The sequence below is a fragment of the Amphiura filiformis genome, chromosome 1, assembly GCF_039555335.1.
Source record: "Amphiura filiformis chromosome 1, Afil_fr2py, whole genome shotgun sequence".
Classification (NCBI taxonomy): domain Eukaryota; kingdom Metazoa; phylum Echinodermata; class Ophiuroidea; order Amphilepidida; family Amphiuridae; genus Amphiura; species Amphiura filiformis.
Genome location: NC_092628.1, coordinates 41,037,044 through 41,055,317, shown reverse-complemented (window position 1 = coordinate 41,055,317; position 18,274 = coordinate 41,037,044). Strand labels below are relative to the sequence as shown.

Sequence of the window (18,274 nt, the reverse complement as noted above, 5' to 3'; positions counted from 1 at the left end):
TTCCAAAAGTTTCAAACTAGGCGGTATTTGCGGTATCGCTATCATCATCAGATATAATTATGTAGCGCATGGAAGAGCTAAAGTAGTACATAGGCCTGCTATCATTGTAAAAAGCGGCCGTATATTTCTAAGTTGCTAGCAACGCAAGAATAAGAGAATATAAATATTATACAAAAAAAATCATTGAATAAAGATATAAATTTCAAGTGACAGGCAGAGCAGAAAACTGTGTAAATATGACCATCACTGATATCTTGTCTCGTAAGTGTTATATCAGGCTCAAAAATCTAGTGGCCCGCCGGGCCAGCATTGTTGGAAGTTTACTAGCCCGACGCAAAATCCACTGGCCCCGGGCCACCGGGCCACTGCTTAAATCCGTCCCTGCCTTCAATTTTTTTCAAATTTTACACAGGGTGTTTTCTAGCCCAATGGCACATTTTAAGAATAGGTAGAAAAAATCTGCATGACATGAGGGGCGTTTGATGCACCCTACCCTGCATGCTTGCTATAATCAAATTAAGTAATTCTTGGCCAAACTGGAACATGCGTGTTGCATATGACGTATGACTTGCCCACACTGGGTTGTAGTAACTACAAATTTTGAACATTTGAGGACTTGTTCTCAAGTTGTAGAAGGTGCCATAGGATGTCTTCAGTGTTAATTATTTTCATTTTAAATGTCGCAAAATATTAATATTGACAATAATTAACAACCTGTTTGACCTCTCCATATATAAATTCATACATTGCTCACCTGTGTTTTCATATCATATTTTGTGGTGAAAAATGATTACAAATGTGGAATTTGCAATCATTTTTGGAGCAACACTTTCGTCATACCGACGGGTAAGTGTGTATGTGAATGCACATTAAACACATACAAACACACACCCAGCGGTACAGCACCTGTTGGAACTCCCGGTCGGAGCCGGGAGTTTCAATTAGTGGAACTAGTTCACCACGTAAACTTGTATGGCTCAAAATTCGGACCGCTCGCCATTAAGTTTACTGCTTTCTGTGTTTTAAAATTTGTTGACGTTTTAATGATCCCCGATTTCCGGTCGATTATTTTAGCTGTGTCATGTCACGTGCATGGCGCTAGTGGGTACCAGCCAAACTTCAGAAAATCACGATCGCCGATAACGATGTGATATGGGACTTACATAGGATTACACAGAGATATTTCTTGCCAAAATTTGACCATTTCTAGGTAGCTTGGCCCTACTTTGTCTAAGCAAAAAAAAAAAAAGGACAGTCTTAAGTAAGTAAATGTGCAACGCTTTTGATATTTTGGGAGACTTGGAGGGATCCTAATAAAAAAATGATGGAGCCTATTCTTGACTGTGTAATATTCCTTCACCACATTGCCTTACGGGGACAGTCTTATACGATGGACAGATCGTATCAGTTTGTGAATGAGGACATCGTATAAGTTCCTTGTACTATAGTGGAACTGACACTGGGACGGTATACCCACGTAGTGTACTAAGCGTGTACGCAGTGTAAGGCGCATGTATACTTTCTTCTGTACCACGCTATATTCGTGTGTGTTTATCGCGGAGCTACTAGCGTTCACAGTGTTCCAGTTTGGCCAAGTCTTACTTTTAAATTTGATTATAAAGTGTTATTCAGATTTCCTTTGACAGCTGAACCATCGCCTATATGCGCGCGACGTCAAGCGTACGTGCATTGGAGCTTGTGCAAAACAATACGCGCTGGACGGCTAGCAGTACGCTTAATTTGTAAAAGGAAATCTGAATAACACTTTTTAGTATTTAAAATTGTAAACAAATAGGTAAGCTTACCATGACATGCTATCGATTCTATCGCCAACGGCAGCTTTTCCAAGATTGGTTTAGCTTCATATGCATCATGCATTGTAACAGAACCTCATGGAATCACTCAGGGCTATTAACAACTTTTGATTTTGCTACAGGAACGCACTCGAGCTGATTTTATTGAGAGTTTCCTAACTCGTTCGACCGTCGGTGTTCATTTCGCCATTTGCAATATGTCATGTGACGCAAGAGGGCGTCATCATGTTTTGCAGTAAACTTAAACCGGATCGACTTCGTGTATATCAGGGTGAGCTAAAAGTCAGAAAAAAGTCATGGTCACATAGTGGTTCCAGAACATGATGAATAGTTTTCTATGAATTTTTCCATTTTTGGATGACTTCAGCAAAACACAATGAATAACGTCTGTGTCAGGCCTGTTTAAGCCATCTTATGCGCGAACACACAAATATAGTAAAAAGGGACCCCCTTTCGGTGTCACTGGTTAAAGCCATAGCCCCCGGGGGACTATAGTTAATAGTTACAAGGGTGTGGGCGGTACCCGGGGGGCCACTCACATAATTGGTCTGTACGCATGCGTGACCAAAAAAACAAGGAAAAGGGGTTTTTTTTTTTAGGCAAGGCGAGTTACGCGAGTGACGCATTTAGGGTCTAAAAAACACTGATTTTCAAGAATAAGGGTAGTTTTCTGAAACTGAACAACTTGTTTAGGGTACCTTTTCAAATTTTTGGTAAATTACGAGTCCGAAAAGGGTACATTTTTTCATTTTTACTGGCCAAAAAACTCATTAGGGGGTAAATTCTATATTAAATTACCTTATTAAGGGGCTAAATTTGCTGTTAGGGTAAAACTCGTTTAGGGGTGTTTGAAAAAAAATTGGTCACGCATGCGTACCGCGGTACAATGTCATATTTGAGTGATCCCCCCGGGGGGCGGTATCAGGCGCGTCTTTGGTCTCTGGATCTGGATCTGGACGCTATCCTCTGAATAAACGGGTACCCGCATCACATCAGAGTTGGTAAAAACCAATGACCTAAGACTGGATTTGTCGAATTTGAGGTAGCCTAATGGCGTCTTGAAGTTTCCGTAGTCTGGTATGTCTAAAATGTCGTGGGGTAGTCCGTTCCAGTGTGGAATTGTCCATGGAAAAAAGTTATTTGCGTAGGTTTCTGACAAATAGAGGCGAGACTTGATGTATGTAGGACAAGCTTTGAAGTTCCTTCTGATGACACCCAGTATCTTCTTACAGCTATTTGTGACTTCAGAGATATGCTCTTTCCAACGTAGATTGTCACAAAACTTCAGACCAAGGTACGGATGAGAATGTGTTGCCTCAAGAGTTTTTTGGACAATGTGTATGGAAAGGTTTTGATGGTTTTCTTAGTTGTGAAGTTCATTTTGAAACATTTATCGGTATTAAAAATCATCTGCCAGTCTCTCGATAGATGAATGCGTCATCGGCAAAGAGTCTGGTCTTTGTACCAGCACTCACACAGCAACCCGGGCACAGCAAGGTAGGTCATTGATGAAAACTAGGAAGCTCATCGGTCCAATAACAGTGCCCTGTGGCACGCTGGAATCTACCTCTGCTGAGACTGAATACCATCGAGGGCGACACACTGTTTCCTCTTGGTTAGGAAGATCTCAATCCACTTGAATATATTCCCGGTGACTCCATAATGATTTTTTTAAAAGGCGCTTATGTGGAACTCGGTGGAATGCCTTGGAGAAATCCAATAATATGGCATCGACCTGACAACCCCTGTCCATGGATTCAACAATATCTGTCGTAGTAAGGACAAGTTGCGTATCACATCCTCTCCTTTTTCTGAACCCATGTTGTGATTCGGTGAGAACTTGATGACAATCAAAATGTTTCATAATATGACTGGTTAAAATATGTTCCATTGTTTTACAACAGATCGAGGTCAAAGAGATTGGCCTGTAATTTGATGGTGAACTACGGTCTCCCTTTTTGAAGACTTGTGTAATATGGGATGTTAGACAATCAAGCGGTAGATCACCTGTTTGGAAGTTTTTGGAGGCTCTGAGTAAAGATGCTAGCTATGTGGAACACTCCTTTAAGATTCTGGAAGGTATCTGGCCCGTCCAGACGCTTTATTGGAATTTAACTCCTCCAGTAATTTCTGAACGCCGTTCACACTGATATGAAGAGGTGGAATGTCTTCAACTCTCTCGCCAGTGGGATCAGGGATGTTGTTGGTATCCTCTTTCCTATAAACCGACTTAAAATAACTGTTCAGAATGTTTGCTTTTTCTAAGCTGTCGTCCGTAGTAAAAATTTCTTCGTCCTCAGGCGAATTTATCTTTCTTTGCTTTTAATAAAGTCTTTTTAATTTGCGCTGCATACATCTCAATTTATTATTATACCAAGGCAAATTGTGTCTTGTGGTGGCTTTCTTTTTAGGAATACCGGTATGTTTAATCATGAGATCGGAAAGGACATGTTTGAATGTGTCCCAGTTTTCCTGGACAGGATGAGCATTGATGTTACAGACGAAGTCAGAAGTCAAGGGGGCAGCGGCCCCGGAAGCTCTGGGGTTTTAAAAGGCCAAGGAATCCTATTTTGAGGGGGCAAATTTTGAATTTCTCAGAGTTTTTTCCTTCCACGGGACCTTCCATTTCCCCTGAATGACTGATTTCATCCGAATGACCAATAAAAGTGGTTGATTGAATAACTTGGCGTTTTGAAAAAAGGTTATAGGTCATTGGACCTCGACCATGCATTGTCCGAAGATGAGGTAACGGTTACCTTAACCGAATCGCGGAATAATACTTAAATGTATTATTGATTTCTTCCTTTGTTGTTTGTTCCTGAGGATATCAAGCAGGAGATTTAAAAATTAATGATAACTGACGAGGTCAGCTGAAGTCATCATCTATACCTTAAGGGATCTGGAATTAGCGTTTTGAGCGTTTCGACAGTATTTTTGTGGGACATGAGAGCACATCAGACATATCGAAATGCATTCTGAATACGAAAAATGTCTTTCTGATATCAAATAATTTTCATTTTTTGAAATTCACGATATAATACAAATTTTATGACAAATTATTAAAATTTGATATTTTTCACATTTTTGATATATCAGTCCTCGAAGTAAATTTTATAAATCTAATGATATATTCTTAAAGTGTATGTAGCTGATATGGATTTTTTCCCCCAAAAGACCAAATTGTTTTTTTGTGTTTTGGGGGGGAAATCCATATCTTCAATTCGAAAGGTCAAAATTTTCAATTGATCGTCGGCTTTTTATCCCACCTACATATACGTTAAGTACATATCATCAGATTAATTAAGGTTATTTCGTGTACTGTTAAATATCAAAAACATCAATTGCCATAAAATGTGTATTACATTGCGAATTTCAAAAAATCAAAATTATTTGATATCAGAAAGATATTCTTCGTATTCAGAATGCAATTCGATATGTCTGATGTGCTCTAATGTCCCACAATAAATACTGTCCAAACGTTCATACCCCATCCCTTTATAAGATAACGTTTTCGCACCTGCGTGCCCACAAGTACAATATTCTTTGCCATAACATCATTAATAAACATCAAAACGGCTCCAAATATTTTTTTATTTCATATGTTTTTTATTACAAAACCAAATCACAATAAACAAAATTACAAATCACAAGAACCACTTAAAGATCACTTAAAACAAAGACAAAAAGAGCAGCAAATCAAAAATATATTCAACTACCAAGTACATGCACATTGTAACAAATTATTAAAAACAATTAATTAACAAAAAACCAATAAATTAAAAATCATTTTGTTTTCTATAATGAAGAGAGAGTTTATCTTTTTTCAATGCAATATGTTAGTCATCATCTCTTTGAATTTCAAGGAATGGTTTAACCCACATAAACTATTTTTTCCTTAAACTTGCATCTATAAATGTCATTAGGAAATGAATTTGGAGAAAACCTTCTGTTAATAAAATACTATGCTGGGCCACCAGCCTGGGTGGCTCACGCTCCAGTAATTTCAGATGATTGAGCTCAGTAATACATCAAAGAATGTCTTCCAATTCATGAAAACAAATAGATAATCAGCTTATCGGATTAAAAGCTTAGAGGGAAGGTCTTGCTGCTCAGCGAGTGTTTGTAATTAGTCAGAAGGTTTTCTCCAAATTCATTCTCTAATGAAATAATAAAAAAAGAATTTGCCACAATACTAAAGACTTTATGAGAGTTATTGAGTTGAAAGACATCCCCTGTTTGTGAAAAAATATAATTATTTTGTATTTCATCCCTGAGTAGAGCTGGATTGAAGTCCTCTATGCAGTATCATTTAATTTCGTGGTTTGATCAGTCGGCTCCTGTTGAAATAAGTAAAACATATATTCTGATTGAGTGATTGATTAAATAGTGATTTTGGAGTCTACACACAATCACCGAAACTGCACTAAAGGTGGCCAAACATGTAAAAACAAAAATAGTAGATTGAAAAAGTGGGAACACAGACACAACATTGATGAGTCTCTTGACTCAGTGAAGTGAGTCAGTTGACGAATTGATGAGTCTTTGGTTTGTCCTTGAGATGACACGCTTTGACATTTTATTGAGTCAATTGACTAATGAGTCAAGTTACTCAGTAATGAGTTGAACGGGTCAATTAACTCACTAATGAATACACTGACTCAGTACTCATTTGAAGCAAGTCAATTGACTCATTTAACTCATTACTGAGTCACTTGACTCATTAGTGATGAGTCAATTGACTCAATAAAATGTCAAAGCGTGTCGTCTCAAGGACAAACCATAGACTCATCAAAATGATGTCAACTGACTCAGTATTTTTTCTGTGCATTCTTTCGTTTTGATTAAATACTAGTAGTGATTTTGGTGTCGACAATCATCGAGACTGCACTGAAGGTGGCCAAACATGCAAAAACAAAAATCTGCATTTTTGTCATACAGGTCTACGGTTTTTGACCACATTGTTAGTATTATAATAAATGACTATTCATTAATGCTAAAAAAACAAGTGAACCTGGGACCCTCTTCATAGCACCTTGTAACAAAGCCAATAAGCCAAAAATATAACTGAAATATTTCACAAACCTTTAATAATAGATATCCGTACTTCATACATTTCCCCACTGGTTAACCCTTCCAACCATGTTATTCTTTCATTTGCCTCGGCATATATGACATTCCAAGTATAAGTTCCTAACAATCTATATTCAATCTGAAAGCCATCTACCGGAAACTCTGGCAGGGTCCAATGCACTGGAAGTGCCGTTCCATGTGCTACTAACCGTCGGTAATATATAATAGTTGAATCTGAGTAAGAAATAAAAGAGTAAATAAAATGTCAGCTCGAAATTTGGACACAGCCACCATTTAAAGGCACATTCAGTGATTTGCTCATCTGAACGATGGTAATAATCATCAAAATTCAGATTTTTGTACCTTTGTCATTGTCATAGATGTGCTAACATAGGCTGCGAGTGGTTCAGCCGAAAGCTGTGTATTTTTAAAAGACAAAATAAGACATCTTACACGAATCTGTAATTTAGATACTGACAGTATCTAAATTAGCTACATGTATTTGAATGGGGCTTCAACTTTTTCAGTACTGCTGTTTTCTTCGTTTCTAGCCAAATTTGACATTTCAAAAATACCAAATGACAATTTGAATGACTTATCCTTCACTTTTAAGCAATTTATAAACAATTTAAATTTTTTTTACACTTGCGCTGGGATCACTGAATGGGTCTTTAACTTGATAATAATCCAAGCAGTAATAAACAAATTGTAGCTGATATGAATTCTTGTTGCACATCAGTTGCATTTGGAAGCGGGACAGGGTGATAGCCGCAAGGAGCATCCCCCTAGATTTGACCCCTCTCTTCCACCACCAGCTCCGAGTACAAGAATACAATATCCGGGGGATTCCGTGTCGGGAAGTAACCAGTGTTTATGGACCAATATAACGTAATTATTGCATGTATGGCAGTATCAGTTGCTACTCTCATAACTTTTCAGACTCTTAACTCGAAAAGATTAGTTTTTCAATCTTTTGCTGACTGCAATTAAGGACAAATCATTTTCGACTGAACATGTTGAATATTCAGTCAAGTGATTTGATTTTTCAATATCTTTATCTTTAAAACGCCAAAAAGGAGCGGTTCTAAATCTTATAACGATTGTAATTGAGAAACAAATCTTTACCGATTTTAAAATTTATTTAAAAATACTCGGGGACAATCACTAAAATGGGTGACGGGGATGTGCGGCCACATTGACCCCCATTTTTCAAATCCCTCTAACCCAATGACTCCCCTTTTAATTTTTGAACTCCGTCTCACCCGAATGACCCCCTTTTTGTTTTCCTGTCACCAAAAGACCCCCCTTTTTTCAAAAATTTAATTAATTAATTAATTAATTTATTTATTTATTATTCATTAGGCATTTCAAAAATATATACAGCAATATTAGACCAACAAGCAAGAGCTGCCAGCGCCCAGCAAAAGTTACAAAATAAGTACTGGCATCTAAGAGATGAATGGACCCCACACTTGCAAGCTGGTCATGAAAATAAACAAAAGTATTGCACTATAAATACACATAAAATTTAAAAAGATTATTAACACATTAAAAGTACAAACATTTTTTTAAACAGCACTATATTAAAAGCAAGAAGCCCCATGATTCAAGAAACACGATATATTGCACTTACTCAAGCAGGATAAAACACATCAGGATAAAACTACAACATATTGAGATAATGCCCCTCCCTCCCTCCCCCATCTCAACGACAAAACACGTTGACAAATAGTTGATTCTATTGATATGAAGGATATGGCCCTATTTTTAAACCCTTTATAACAACCTTTATTTTTCAACAAAATGATATCAATACAAAATGGCTGCAAAAAAAAAAAATACAAGGTGCATAAGTTCAGGAGATATAACAATTACACAATTTTTAAAACTACATGCATTCCAAGCTATAATAATAAAATAAATATATTTAAAAGGGATTTTGGTGCACTAGGCTACTTCATTTTAATCGTTTTTATATACTGCCAATGTGATTTAAACATCCCCCACTTTACCCCCATCAAAATGCAGATTTTGGTGTGAAGTGAAAGCTTATATTTTTCTCATTAACATACTGAAATTAGGCGTCCCAAATCAGTATATTTCCGAAGAAATCATCAAAAAACTGCCAAATTAGTCTCAATTGTGGTATACCACGTTTTAGACTAATTCAACAATATTTTGATGATATCTTCGGAAATACACCGATTTGGAACTCCTACTTTCAATATTTTATCACCTACCTTCATTTGATATCAGTTTATAATTCAATTAGTCACATTTACAAGGAACATTTACATGTTCTTTTTGCATGAATGCTTCAAATGGACGACATTAATTTTTATGTTTAATATAAGTTTTAATTTGAAGAATTTTCCAAATATATCATCAGGTCACCTTCCTTTAACATGGCCTGCTATGGTTACTAGTAGCACACCGTACCCTTTTCCAGCAGTGCTATAATTTTCCATATTTAAATTGTACAATGCAATATGAACTGTATTGTGTCTTTTTAAAAGAACTTTCAACAAGAGAACACTTTCAATTAAGTGACAACAGATATGTGACATACTTGACTGATAACAGATTGTTGAGACAGATTGATGTTGTAAACATATGTGGGTGTAAAACCAATACCCAATATTTTGGATTTGCAAAGGCAACTATACTCTGACCTTCACCTCACATACAAAACTAAACCAGATCATATTTGTTAGGAGACCCCCTTTTAATTATAGTAGTGACAAGAGATATGTACCATATTTGACAGATGTTTGAAACATCTCAATGTGAGGGACCTAGCTGGTTAAAGCTAAGATACTCTTTTAATACACTGATAGTTTGGATTTTGAAGGAAAAATGGAAAGAAAGAAGGACGGAAAGAAAGAAAGAATGAAAAAAAGAAAGAAAAACAAAGAAAGAAGTAAAAAAAGAATGAAAGAAAGGAAAGAAGGAAAATAATAATGAAAAATGAAAGAAAAAACAAAGAAAAGAAAGAAAGAAAGGAAGGAAGAAGAAAAAGAAAGAAAGAAAGAAAACAGAAAGGAAGGATGAAGGGAAAGAAAGAAAGAAATGCATATGAAGAAGGAAAGAAAGAATGAAAGTAAAAAAAAAGATAGGAAAGAAAATAAGGAAGACAGTAAGGAAGAAGTAAAGAAAGCAAGGTAAAAATGTATAGGAAGAAATTAAGGTTGTCACACAACAACAGACTGTCAAACTCAGTCTATAAATCTGGACACATACAATGACCATCTATCATGTCTACCTTGCTCAATGAATTACCCAGTTACCTGCCATGACCCTACATGTAGATAACCTCTTAAGTAAAGGAATTGTTGGTGACAGGTTTATAGAGAAACAAGTTGGAGTTGATGACAAGTTTGAGACCAAGACAGATGGCCATAAAGAGGACACCTCTATAAGAGCATTTTGGTGGGTGCTACTAGTTTGTAAGAATATTCGCGGCTCACGCCGCTCATACTCTTACTACTACTTAGAATACTTACTCAGTTCGCAATGGGTTCCCGTATAATCTGCGGCGCACTGACATGTGTATTCATTGATTCCATCTTCACAGGTCCCTCCATATATCACGATTACGAGAACATAATTAGGAGGCTATTAGGAAATATTTTATTTTTTAAATAAAATTGTATTATTCATTTTCATATCAAATCATATAAAATTACTAAAAGTACCTTGGTCGCAATTAATTCCAGTCCAATCTGGCACACAAGTACAAGTATACGACCCTACTCTGTCCGTACAGGTTGCTCCATTCAAACAAGGGTTGGATACGCATTGATTAGCATCAATAGCTGCAATATAAAAAGAAAATACTCGGCATTTAAAATTGCTGAAAGTAAAGGTTACTGCGACTCCATATCAAAAAATGGACCATTGATCTTGAAGCACCTTGAATTGTTTTCCTTTTCTTCACTTTTTTTTCTTTTTTTTTCCAAACTAATTATGGCAGGATCAAGATGGGTGTAACCATGTAGCAATGTGTGCCCTTGTTACACACAAGACTGGTGCTTGTGTTTTGTTTTGTTTGTGGGTGAGAGTGAACGTTGTCGTTGTCCATCGTATTTGTCTCTTTTATGATTGTCCTTTTGTGTTCCTTAAGGGATGGGGTACGGACGTTTGGACAGTATTTTTGTGGGACATGAGAGCACATCAGGCATATCGAATTGCATTCTGAATACGAAGAATGTCCTTCTGATATCAAATAATTTTGATTTTTGAAATTCGCGATATAATACGCATTTTATGGCAAATGATTAAAAAATGATATGTTTGATATTTAATAGTCCTCGAAGTAAACTTTATAAATCTAAAGATAAATAAATCCAAGTGAGGTAAATCATCCACAGTAAAGTGCTGGAATACATTTAAAATAAACTTGGTGATTTATTAACCCTAACACCAGTAAATACCACAAAATACCACGATGAAAAATTCATAACATGCATGCATCCCAGGGTCTGCGATGACGCAATCACCCGAAGTGTGATATGCTCACGGAATTGCTGGCCGGGCAGCAATAACCCGAGCAGCTACCGGTCCGCGATCGTTCGCTTGGCATGCGAGGGGTCCAAGGTTCGAATCCCGGGGGTGCCAAGTCAAAAATTCTTCTTCTTCTTGAAAAATTCGGATCTTCTCTGACTTCCGATACCAAAAAGCATGGGTCAGTGTTAGGGTTAATAAAGATGTATTTTTCCAGATTAGAGTGTCCTCTACCCCTATAACACCAGTAAATACCACAAAATACCACGATGAAAAATTCATAACATGCATGCATCCCAGGGTCTGCGATGACGCAATCACCCGAAGTGTGATATGCTCACGGAATTGCTGGCCGGGCAGCAATAACCCGAGCAACTTCCGGTCCGCGATCGTTCGCTTGGCATGCGAGGGGTCAAGGTTCGAATCCCGGGGGTGCCAAGTCAAAAATTCTTCTTCTTCTTGAAAAATTCGGATCTTCTCTGACTTCCGATACCAAAAAGCATGGGTCAGTGTTAGGGTTAAAGCATTATTTACAATATTGTTTCATGCAAGCCAGCCGAAGCCGACCTACACTCATCAGAATATGCTAATCATTGGAAACTGATTATGATGCCCCGATTTCTAGCGCGGAGCGCTCACGCCGCGAAGTGGTGGCGGCGATGGCGAGCGCGAAGCGCATGACAGAGCGCACAAATCTAATGATATGTACTGAAGATATGGTATTTTTTTACCAAAAACACCAAAAAAATTAGGTCTTTTGGGGAAAAAATGTATATCAATAATGTGAAAGGTCAAAATTTTCAATTGATCGTCGGCTTTTCATCCCAGTTACATACACTTTCAGTACATCATTAGATTCATAAAAAAATACGTGAAAACGTCGCTAAACGTTAATATCCCATTTCTTAAAAATAATTATTATTTATTATGTATAGATTCATGATCGTTGGGAACTGGTGGCTCATTGTGTATGTTTTTTCTCCCTCCACCAGTTCCAAGCACAGGGAATAATAATAAAAAAAGAAAATACTCGTCATTAACTCTAGTATTTAGTATTTACAAAGGGGGAGGGAGTTGTACCGTCACCCCGCATTAATATACATACATTTACACCTAAATGACTTCAGCGAATCGTAGATCCATCTTTTACGCTTATTTTAGTGATAAAATTTTACCCACCGCCTTACCCGTGGTTAGAGCTGACCATCCAAAATTACCATAAGGGTGGGGTTAAACACATCATACGCTTCTCCAGTAAAAAAACCCACGATTTATAATTTCTCTGTGAAATCATTCTAAGGGTTATGGCTTTCTAACTGGGCTAAACTATATAGACTTTCCTTTTATATTCTGATCAGCAGAAAATCCAGTGAAAAGCGAGGGTTCGTGGGATAATTCAATCAATTTTGCCTATACTTTTGTACATGGCCAGGATTGCCCACATTACGTTTCACTACCTGGAGAGAATTTATCAAAAATTGAATTCCCTCCTGAGGTTGATACATGTTAATGAGTTGACCAGATCACAAGGATGCCATTATAGCTGGAGGCAGTATATAACACAAATGGGTCAATGAGTTACATAAAAATGACCTTGTGTGGTATTCAGTTCCCAGGAAGTGAGTTTTGCCAGAGGCAATTTGTGGTTAAATGTTGATCCCTCACTAGAAGAGTTATTACCGTCGATTTGGTTGAAAAAGGAGGTGAGACATGATCAAATCTCTCCAGGTAACAAAACGTAATGCAATTTTGCAAGGGTGCAAGCACAATAAATGACGCTATAGCGATATTAAATGTGTAATTTTTGTGCTCATTTTGGTATCACTGAATAGGGATAGAAGATACCCGTAGTACCAACAAATATAAACGTATAATTATGACGTTTAATATTGCAAAATATAGAGGATTACCAGTGTTACCACTACCCACCCTTCGTAGTTCGTGTTACAAAAATGGCTCAGTATGACGAAGCATAACGTCCACAAGCATTTGCTGAAATTCAAAACTTACTCTGTTAACAATGTACCAGGGTATTGCGCTATTTTCTGAAATATGTGTTACAAAGGAACTGTTAAACATTTGTGTTTTCTTTGTAGTCCAATAAATTCCCGTATCAATCGCGCAATTCATGTTAAATTTGCTGTATTTGGCAGAGATAGATTACTTATACGTCTTATCATTATAGGCTATGGAGGCATTTCAACAGCACCCTAATTTGGTGGGAAAAGTCGTTGAACTTTTACACAGAGTTCAAGTTCAAAATTGCTCGGACTTAGTTAAAAATACAAGCAATATATTCCCCTAGTCATAAGGATTCAGAAAAAGTATAGTTTGACCTATCTGCGATGTACGGTTATGGAGTTATGAGCAAAAAGGGTAACATTGAGACGTCATATATGTCTAATTTTGACACCACACGGAGCAAAATTGAAAAAATGCTCCGATTTGTTGAAAATTATTAGCCTTTCCATGATAAATCAGAAAAATAATAGTTTGTGCTATGTAGGATGTTTCGTTATCTCAGTAACACATCAAAATCGACAATACCTATTGAGTTGCATTGAGTTCTATATTGTATCAATTTGACCTTGACAAAGTGTTGTGTTACCTGGATAAGAAAGCATCGAAGATAGAGTTAAAACGATCCCTTTTCTGATTTCTTACCGCAAGACAAATGATTTGAGACCAGTTTCATCATAATCAGAGCATTTCATTTTCGCCCCATCCTAACGGGGGCAAAATTGGACCTATGACGTCACAATGTTACATGTTTGCCCATAACTCCATAACCGTACATCACTATAGATAGGTCAAAGTATACTCTTTCTGAATCCTTATTACCAGTGGATCACGATGGTGTGAGAGTTTTGAACAGGTTCAATGACCTTTTTCTAATATAGTGAGGGTACTGTCCAAATACCTCCATAGTCTAGATTAATTAGCACTATAAGTACTATTCATCTGCCAAATATGACAACTGTAACATAATTTGCACAATATTGTAGTGCATATAAACTGAAATCAAGTGCACTATTGTAGCTATCTGAAATTGTCAAATTAGATGATGGAAGCTTCCCCTTATACCACAAAGACATTTTGCACTTTGGATTTTAAGAAGAAGTTGATCATGAATGTTGCCTAAGGTTACATTTGTTTCACATCTAGTTCCAGTCCATTCCCGTCGAAAAATACACCTGTACTAGTCAATAGCACTCACACAACGTCCGTGATTAAGGCATGGTTCCGACCGATAAACGTTTTACATCTAACGAGAGCGAAAATAAGCAAACAAAACAACACGATACAACCAGAATTTATAGGAAAAATTTTAGTTTATACCTTCTGTTGTTACCGCTACTCCTGTAGTTAATTCAGCAGGACTGACAGGAGTGGTGGATTCAGGCTGTGTTACCTCTTCTTCGGTAGTTGATTCTGCAGGACTGACAGGAGTTAGAATTTCTGGCAGATTGGTCAGTGTTGCTGTTGTTGACGCAACGTCTGGCGCGAAAGGAGACACTTTATTGAAAGTTGAAAATTACAAAAGAATATTTAAAACACTCGACATGAATTTTGTTGACCCATTGTTTGTCGATAAAAACAAATATAAGGTAGACTATTGATATTTGATTTGGATAATAACCAGACGAATTCCAAATCCATGTAATAGGAAGTTCTTAATGTTCTTGGTTTGAACATTCGAAAGTTACTATATACATATACCGTAAAACCTCGTCTACAAGCATATATAGTGTTTTTGATGAAAGCTAAATTAATACGATACATGCGTAAATATGCCAAGACAATAGATTGGTCTTACAATAATACTTGTTTGAATATGCATGGATTTGTAATTTATTTGCTCAAATTTCAAAATGGCGCCTGGATTAATTCAGCTTTCATCAGAAGCACTCTATATGCTTTTAGACGAGGTTTTACGGTATTGGATTTCCTCTGGATTATTGAAAGGCCATAAAAAGTGAAACCACCCACGTTTACTAATACCGTTTATCAAGTTTAACAACAATATTTGTATTTACTCTTGTTACTTAAAGACAATACCATACTGCGTTAATATCCTGAGCACTACCTGCCGATCTAACATAACCTCTGATTTGTCAATTAAAATAATGATATCTTCATTTTTTATTACCAATCACAATGGAGCTTTGCAAATAATTCACATTATTCTATTGGTCCAATTGATTATGAAAACTTCTTTTGGCCAATCGGCAGGTAGTTTTCGTAGGGTTAACACAGTGATTGGTGTGTAAAAGCGTCACATTGTCAATCAATTTGAAACAGCAGACACATGACAGATGTAAAGCACAAGAGCTAAAAGAACAGAAAACTTCCGAAAAGACATTCAAAACTCACACAATAATTAATGTGAAAATGACTGGAGATGCAAAACAGTGTTTTCTGATGACACCAGAGGAGCCACATTATAGTGTCAGTTTTGGAAATAGCTGCCAGCCTATTATTAATACTAACATTTTATTTACACCCCCCGGGCTGAAAAGTTGTGATATTTGGGTTGATAAGTGCATTGGTAAGATTTGTGCTAGAACAAACTGCTCTTTCTGGGCCAGACATTTATTGGTAAAATACCTGCAGCTTTTTCGGTGGTCCTTGCATCTTCTTTGGTGGTCATTTCTGCTTTTGTTACATGGACCTCGTAATCATCGGCAGTAGCTTCCAAACAACAATTCTTCATGGTCAACAGTTGCTGGTTTAAAAGTTCAATCTCATTAGCTTGCTGGTCCAGTACAATTGGTAACGAACGGGAAATGTTCTGAACGTCTTCTTGTTGGTTCTCTAGAACAGACACCATAGTATTCATAGTAGATGTTATATTCTCCAGTTGTTGGCTCTGCATCTGCAATAAATTTACTACTTGACTTAGAATGAGTGTTTGTGTTTCGCCTATCTCACTCAGCTTATTTAGAGTCCGATTTTGCGTCTCAGCTATCTGCGTTTGCGTTTCTGCCATCTGAGTCAGTGTGTGTTGCTGATTATGCAAGTAGGTCTTTGTCTCATCATGACTATCTTGCTGAGCATCAAGCTGGCTGTGAAGTACATCAATAGTGTCATTGCGATATTCATTCTCCAACCTCCATTGATTTAGTAAGAGTAGAATTATTTCCGGTAGCATAGACGCTATGTAATCTGCAGTAGAACTGCTATTCTGAAGCAAAATGTTAGTGACGATATGCAAATCTTCTTGGTTTTTCAAAGATTGTTCCACATGTTGCAGAATATAGGATACAGTAGCTGAAGTATTCGTGACATTTCGCAGTAGTGAGTTGGTTTCTTGAAATCCCGGGCCAATAGCTAATATTTGACAATTGCCGCTCTGGAGGGTTGCCATGATTGTAGAAACAACGATCGCGAATTTCATCGCAGACACTGCCATGATGATTTACAGATAATCGACCTAGGTAAGTTTGTTGATATGATTTGTATAGTTCTGTTAATATACTGAGAATTAAACACGGAGCGCTTCAAATCTAGTCTGGCAACAAGTGTAACAACAATGGCAATTATTGTTCCGGATCACTGAGTAAAGCAGACTTTATACTACATCGCTGAGGTGGTTTGTAGCCAATGAGGTGGGGCACTTTTTTGTTGCGTTGGAAAAAGCGCGCTTCCTCATTGGTCAAATACCAATCGCTCGTCGCTCAGCGATGCAGTATAAATTCTACTTCAGAACCATTTTTGTGGTACCTGGTGAATCATTGTTTTCTTTTGTTATTGCTACGTGACTTTAAAATTTAAAGTGACAATTATATATTTTTGAACCAAATACTTGATCTTTAACGATCAACAATTTGCAAATAACTTTTTTTGTTAACATGGTTGAACGTCGACTTTTCCCAGCGTCAACTCTCGCATGTAGGCCTATGTTGACCATTTGAATGTCGACTGCTCAGGTCAAGAAGTGGGTAAGTGCAATAGCTACCCTGTGAACATTTGGCAATTTACACACAGTATGTTGTACTCATGTACACATGGAAACTACACATGGCAGCTATTGCACTTACCCATCTGTTCCACCGAGCAGTCGATGTCAGAATTTTTCTTTATTGAATTGCCATAACACCGCTATGGATGAAAACTAAGAAAAATTTTATAAATGAAATAATTAATATATTTTGTTCTGTCAATGATGAAAATCTATTCACAAATAAAGTTTTAGGACTTATAATATTTGACATTAAACTATATTTTTGCACAATCACTTTACCGGCTTACTAATAATTGTGCAAATGAAATAATTAATATATCAAACATACATTTTGTTTTATGAACGATGAAAATCCGTTCACAAATAAAGTTTTTAGGGCCTGTAATATTTGGCATGAAACTCTACTTTTGCACAATCACTTTTAGCCATTTAATTAAAAAAAACACCTGTAGTGTACTTAATGGTAAAAAAACCAGAAAAGGCAAACAGACAGAAGTTTAGAGTTATGAATCAGAGAGTTGACAGGAAGTTGTAAGAGTTACATTGTTATGGACATGTAAGCGCGAAAATGTTGAAGGTCAGGTCAATGTCACCCGAGGTGAATTAAGTATAGATTGTCAGATTGTCGATGCGCCAAAATTGTTAAAGGTCATCTGAGGTCGATTTAAGTATATATTGTTGGATTGTCAGAATGTCCAAAGCTGTGTTATAAAACGTAGGTCTAATCACACAATTAAGCATCAAAACCATCAAGGTCAAATCAAGTTAACAGTTACTGATAATAGATATTTGGATTGTCATGAATTGGTTATGATCCCCCTTGGTATGATATAATAGAAGATATGGTATCATAGAAGCCTAGACCGCCTGCTATCCAAAACAAAGGCCAACATCTGCATCCTAGCTGGTGATTTTAACTGTC

At 36.9% G+C, this 18,274-nt stretch overlaps 2 protein-coding genes across 3 annotated transcripts in view; both read right to left on the bottom strand.

The window, feature by feature from the left end:
- Window positions 1-1,989, bottom strand: part of LOC140147072 (vam6/Vps39-like protein) — an 87,708-nt gene extending 85,719 nt beyond the window's left edge. Inside the window, exon 1 of the mRNA XM_072168847.1 lies at window positions 1,806-1,989. Coding sequence (XP_072024948.1) covers window positions 1,806-1,878 — 73 coding nt within the window. The 5' untranslated portion in view covers window positions 1,879-1,989. The remainder of the gene's footprint in view (window positions 1-1,805) is intronic.
- Window positions 1,990-5,476: 3,487 nt separating this feature from the next.
- On the bottom strand, window positions 5,477-16,885 carry LOC140147057 (uncharacterized). 2 transcript variants are annotated; one of them, XM_072168831.1, is made up of 4 exons: window positions 15,996-16,885; window positions 14,727-14,903; window positions 6,897-7,118; window positions 5,477-6,151 (listed from the first exon to the last, which is right to left on the bottom strand). In XM_072168831.1, the coding sequence occupies exons 1-4, from the start codon at window positions 16,798-16,800 to the stop codon at window positions 6,141-6,143; spliced, it is 1,215 nt and encodes a 404-aa protein (XP_072024932.1). In that variant the 5' UTR covers window positions 16,801-16,885; the 3' UTR covers window positions 5,477-6,140. The 2 variants fall into 2 exon arrangements, with proteins under 2 accessions (XP_072024932.1, XP_072024938.1); XM_072168837.1 differs by lacking the exons at window positions 5,477-6,151; window positions 6,897-7,118 and adding an exon at window positions 10,454-10,699.
- Window positions 16,886-18,274: the final 1,389 nt, after the last annotated feature.

Excerpts from the sequence above, each read along its gene's own strand:
- LOC140147057 (XM_072168831.1), bottom strand. The coding sequence starts at position 16,800 with ATGGCAGTGTCTGCGATGAAATTCGCGATCGTTGTTTCTACAATCATG. Across the intron at positions 14,904-15,995 it reads GACCACCGAAAAAGCTGCAG|TGTCTCCTTTCGCGCCAGAC; the intron begins GTATTTTACCAA and ends CTTTCAATAAAG. Across the intron at positions 7,119-14,726 it reads AGTAGCGGTAACAACAGAAG|ATTCAACTATTATATATTAC; the intron begins GTATAAACTAAA and ends TTTCTTACTCAG.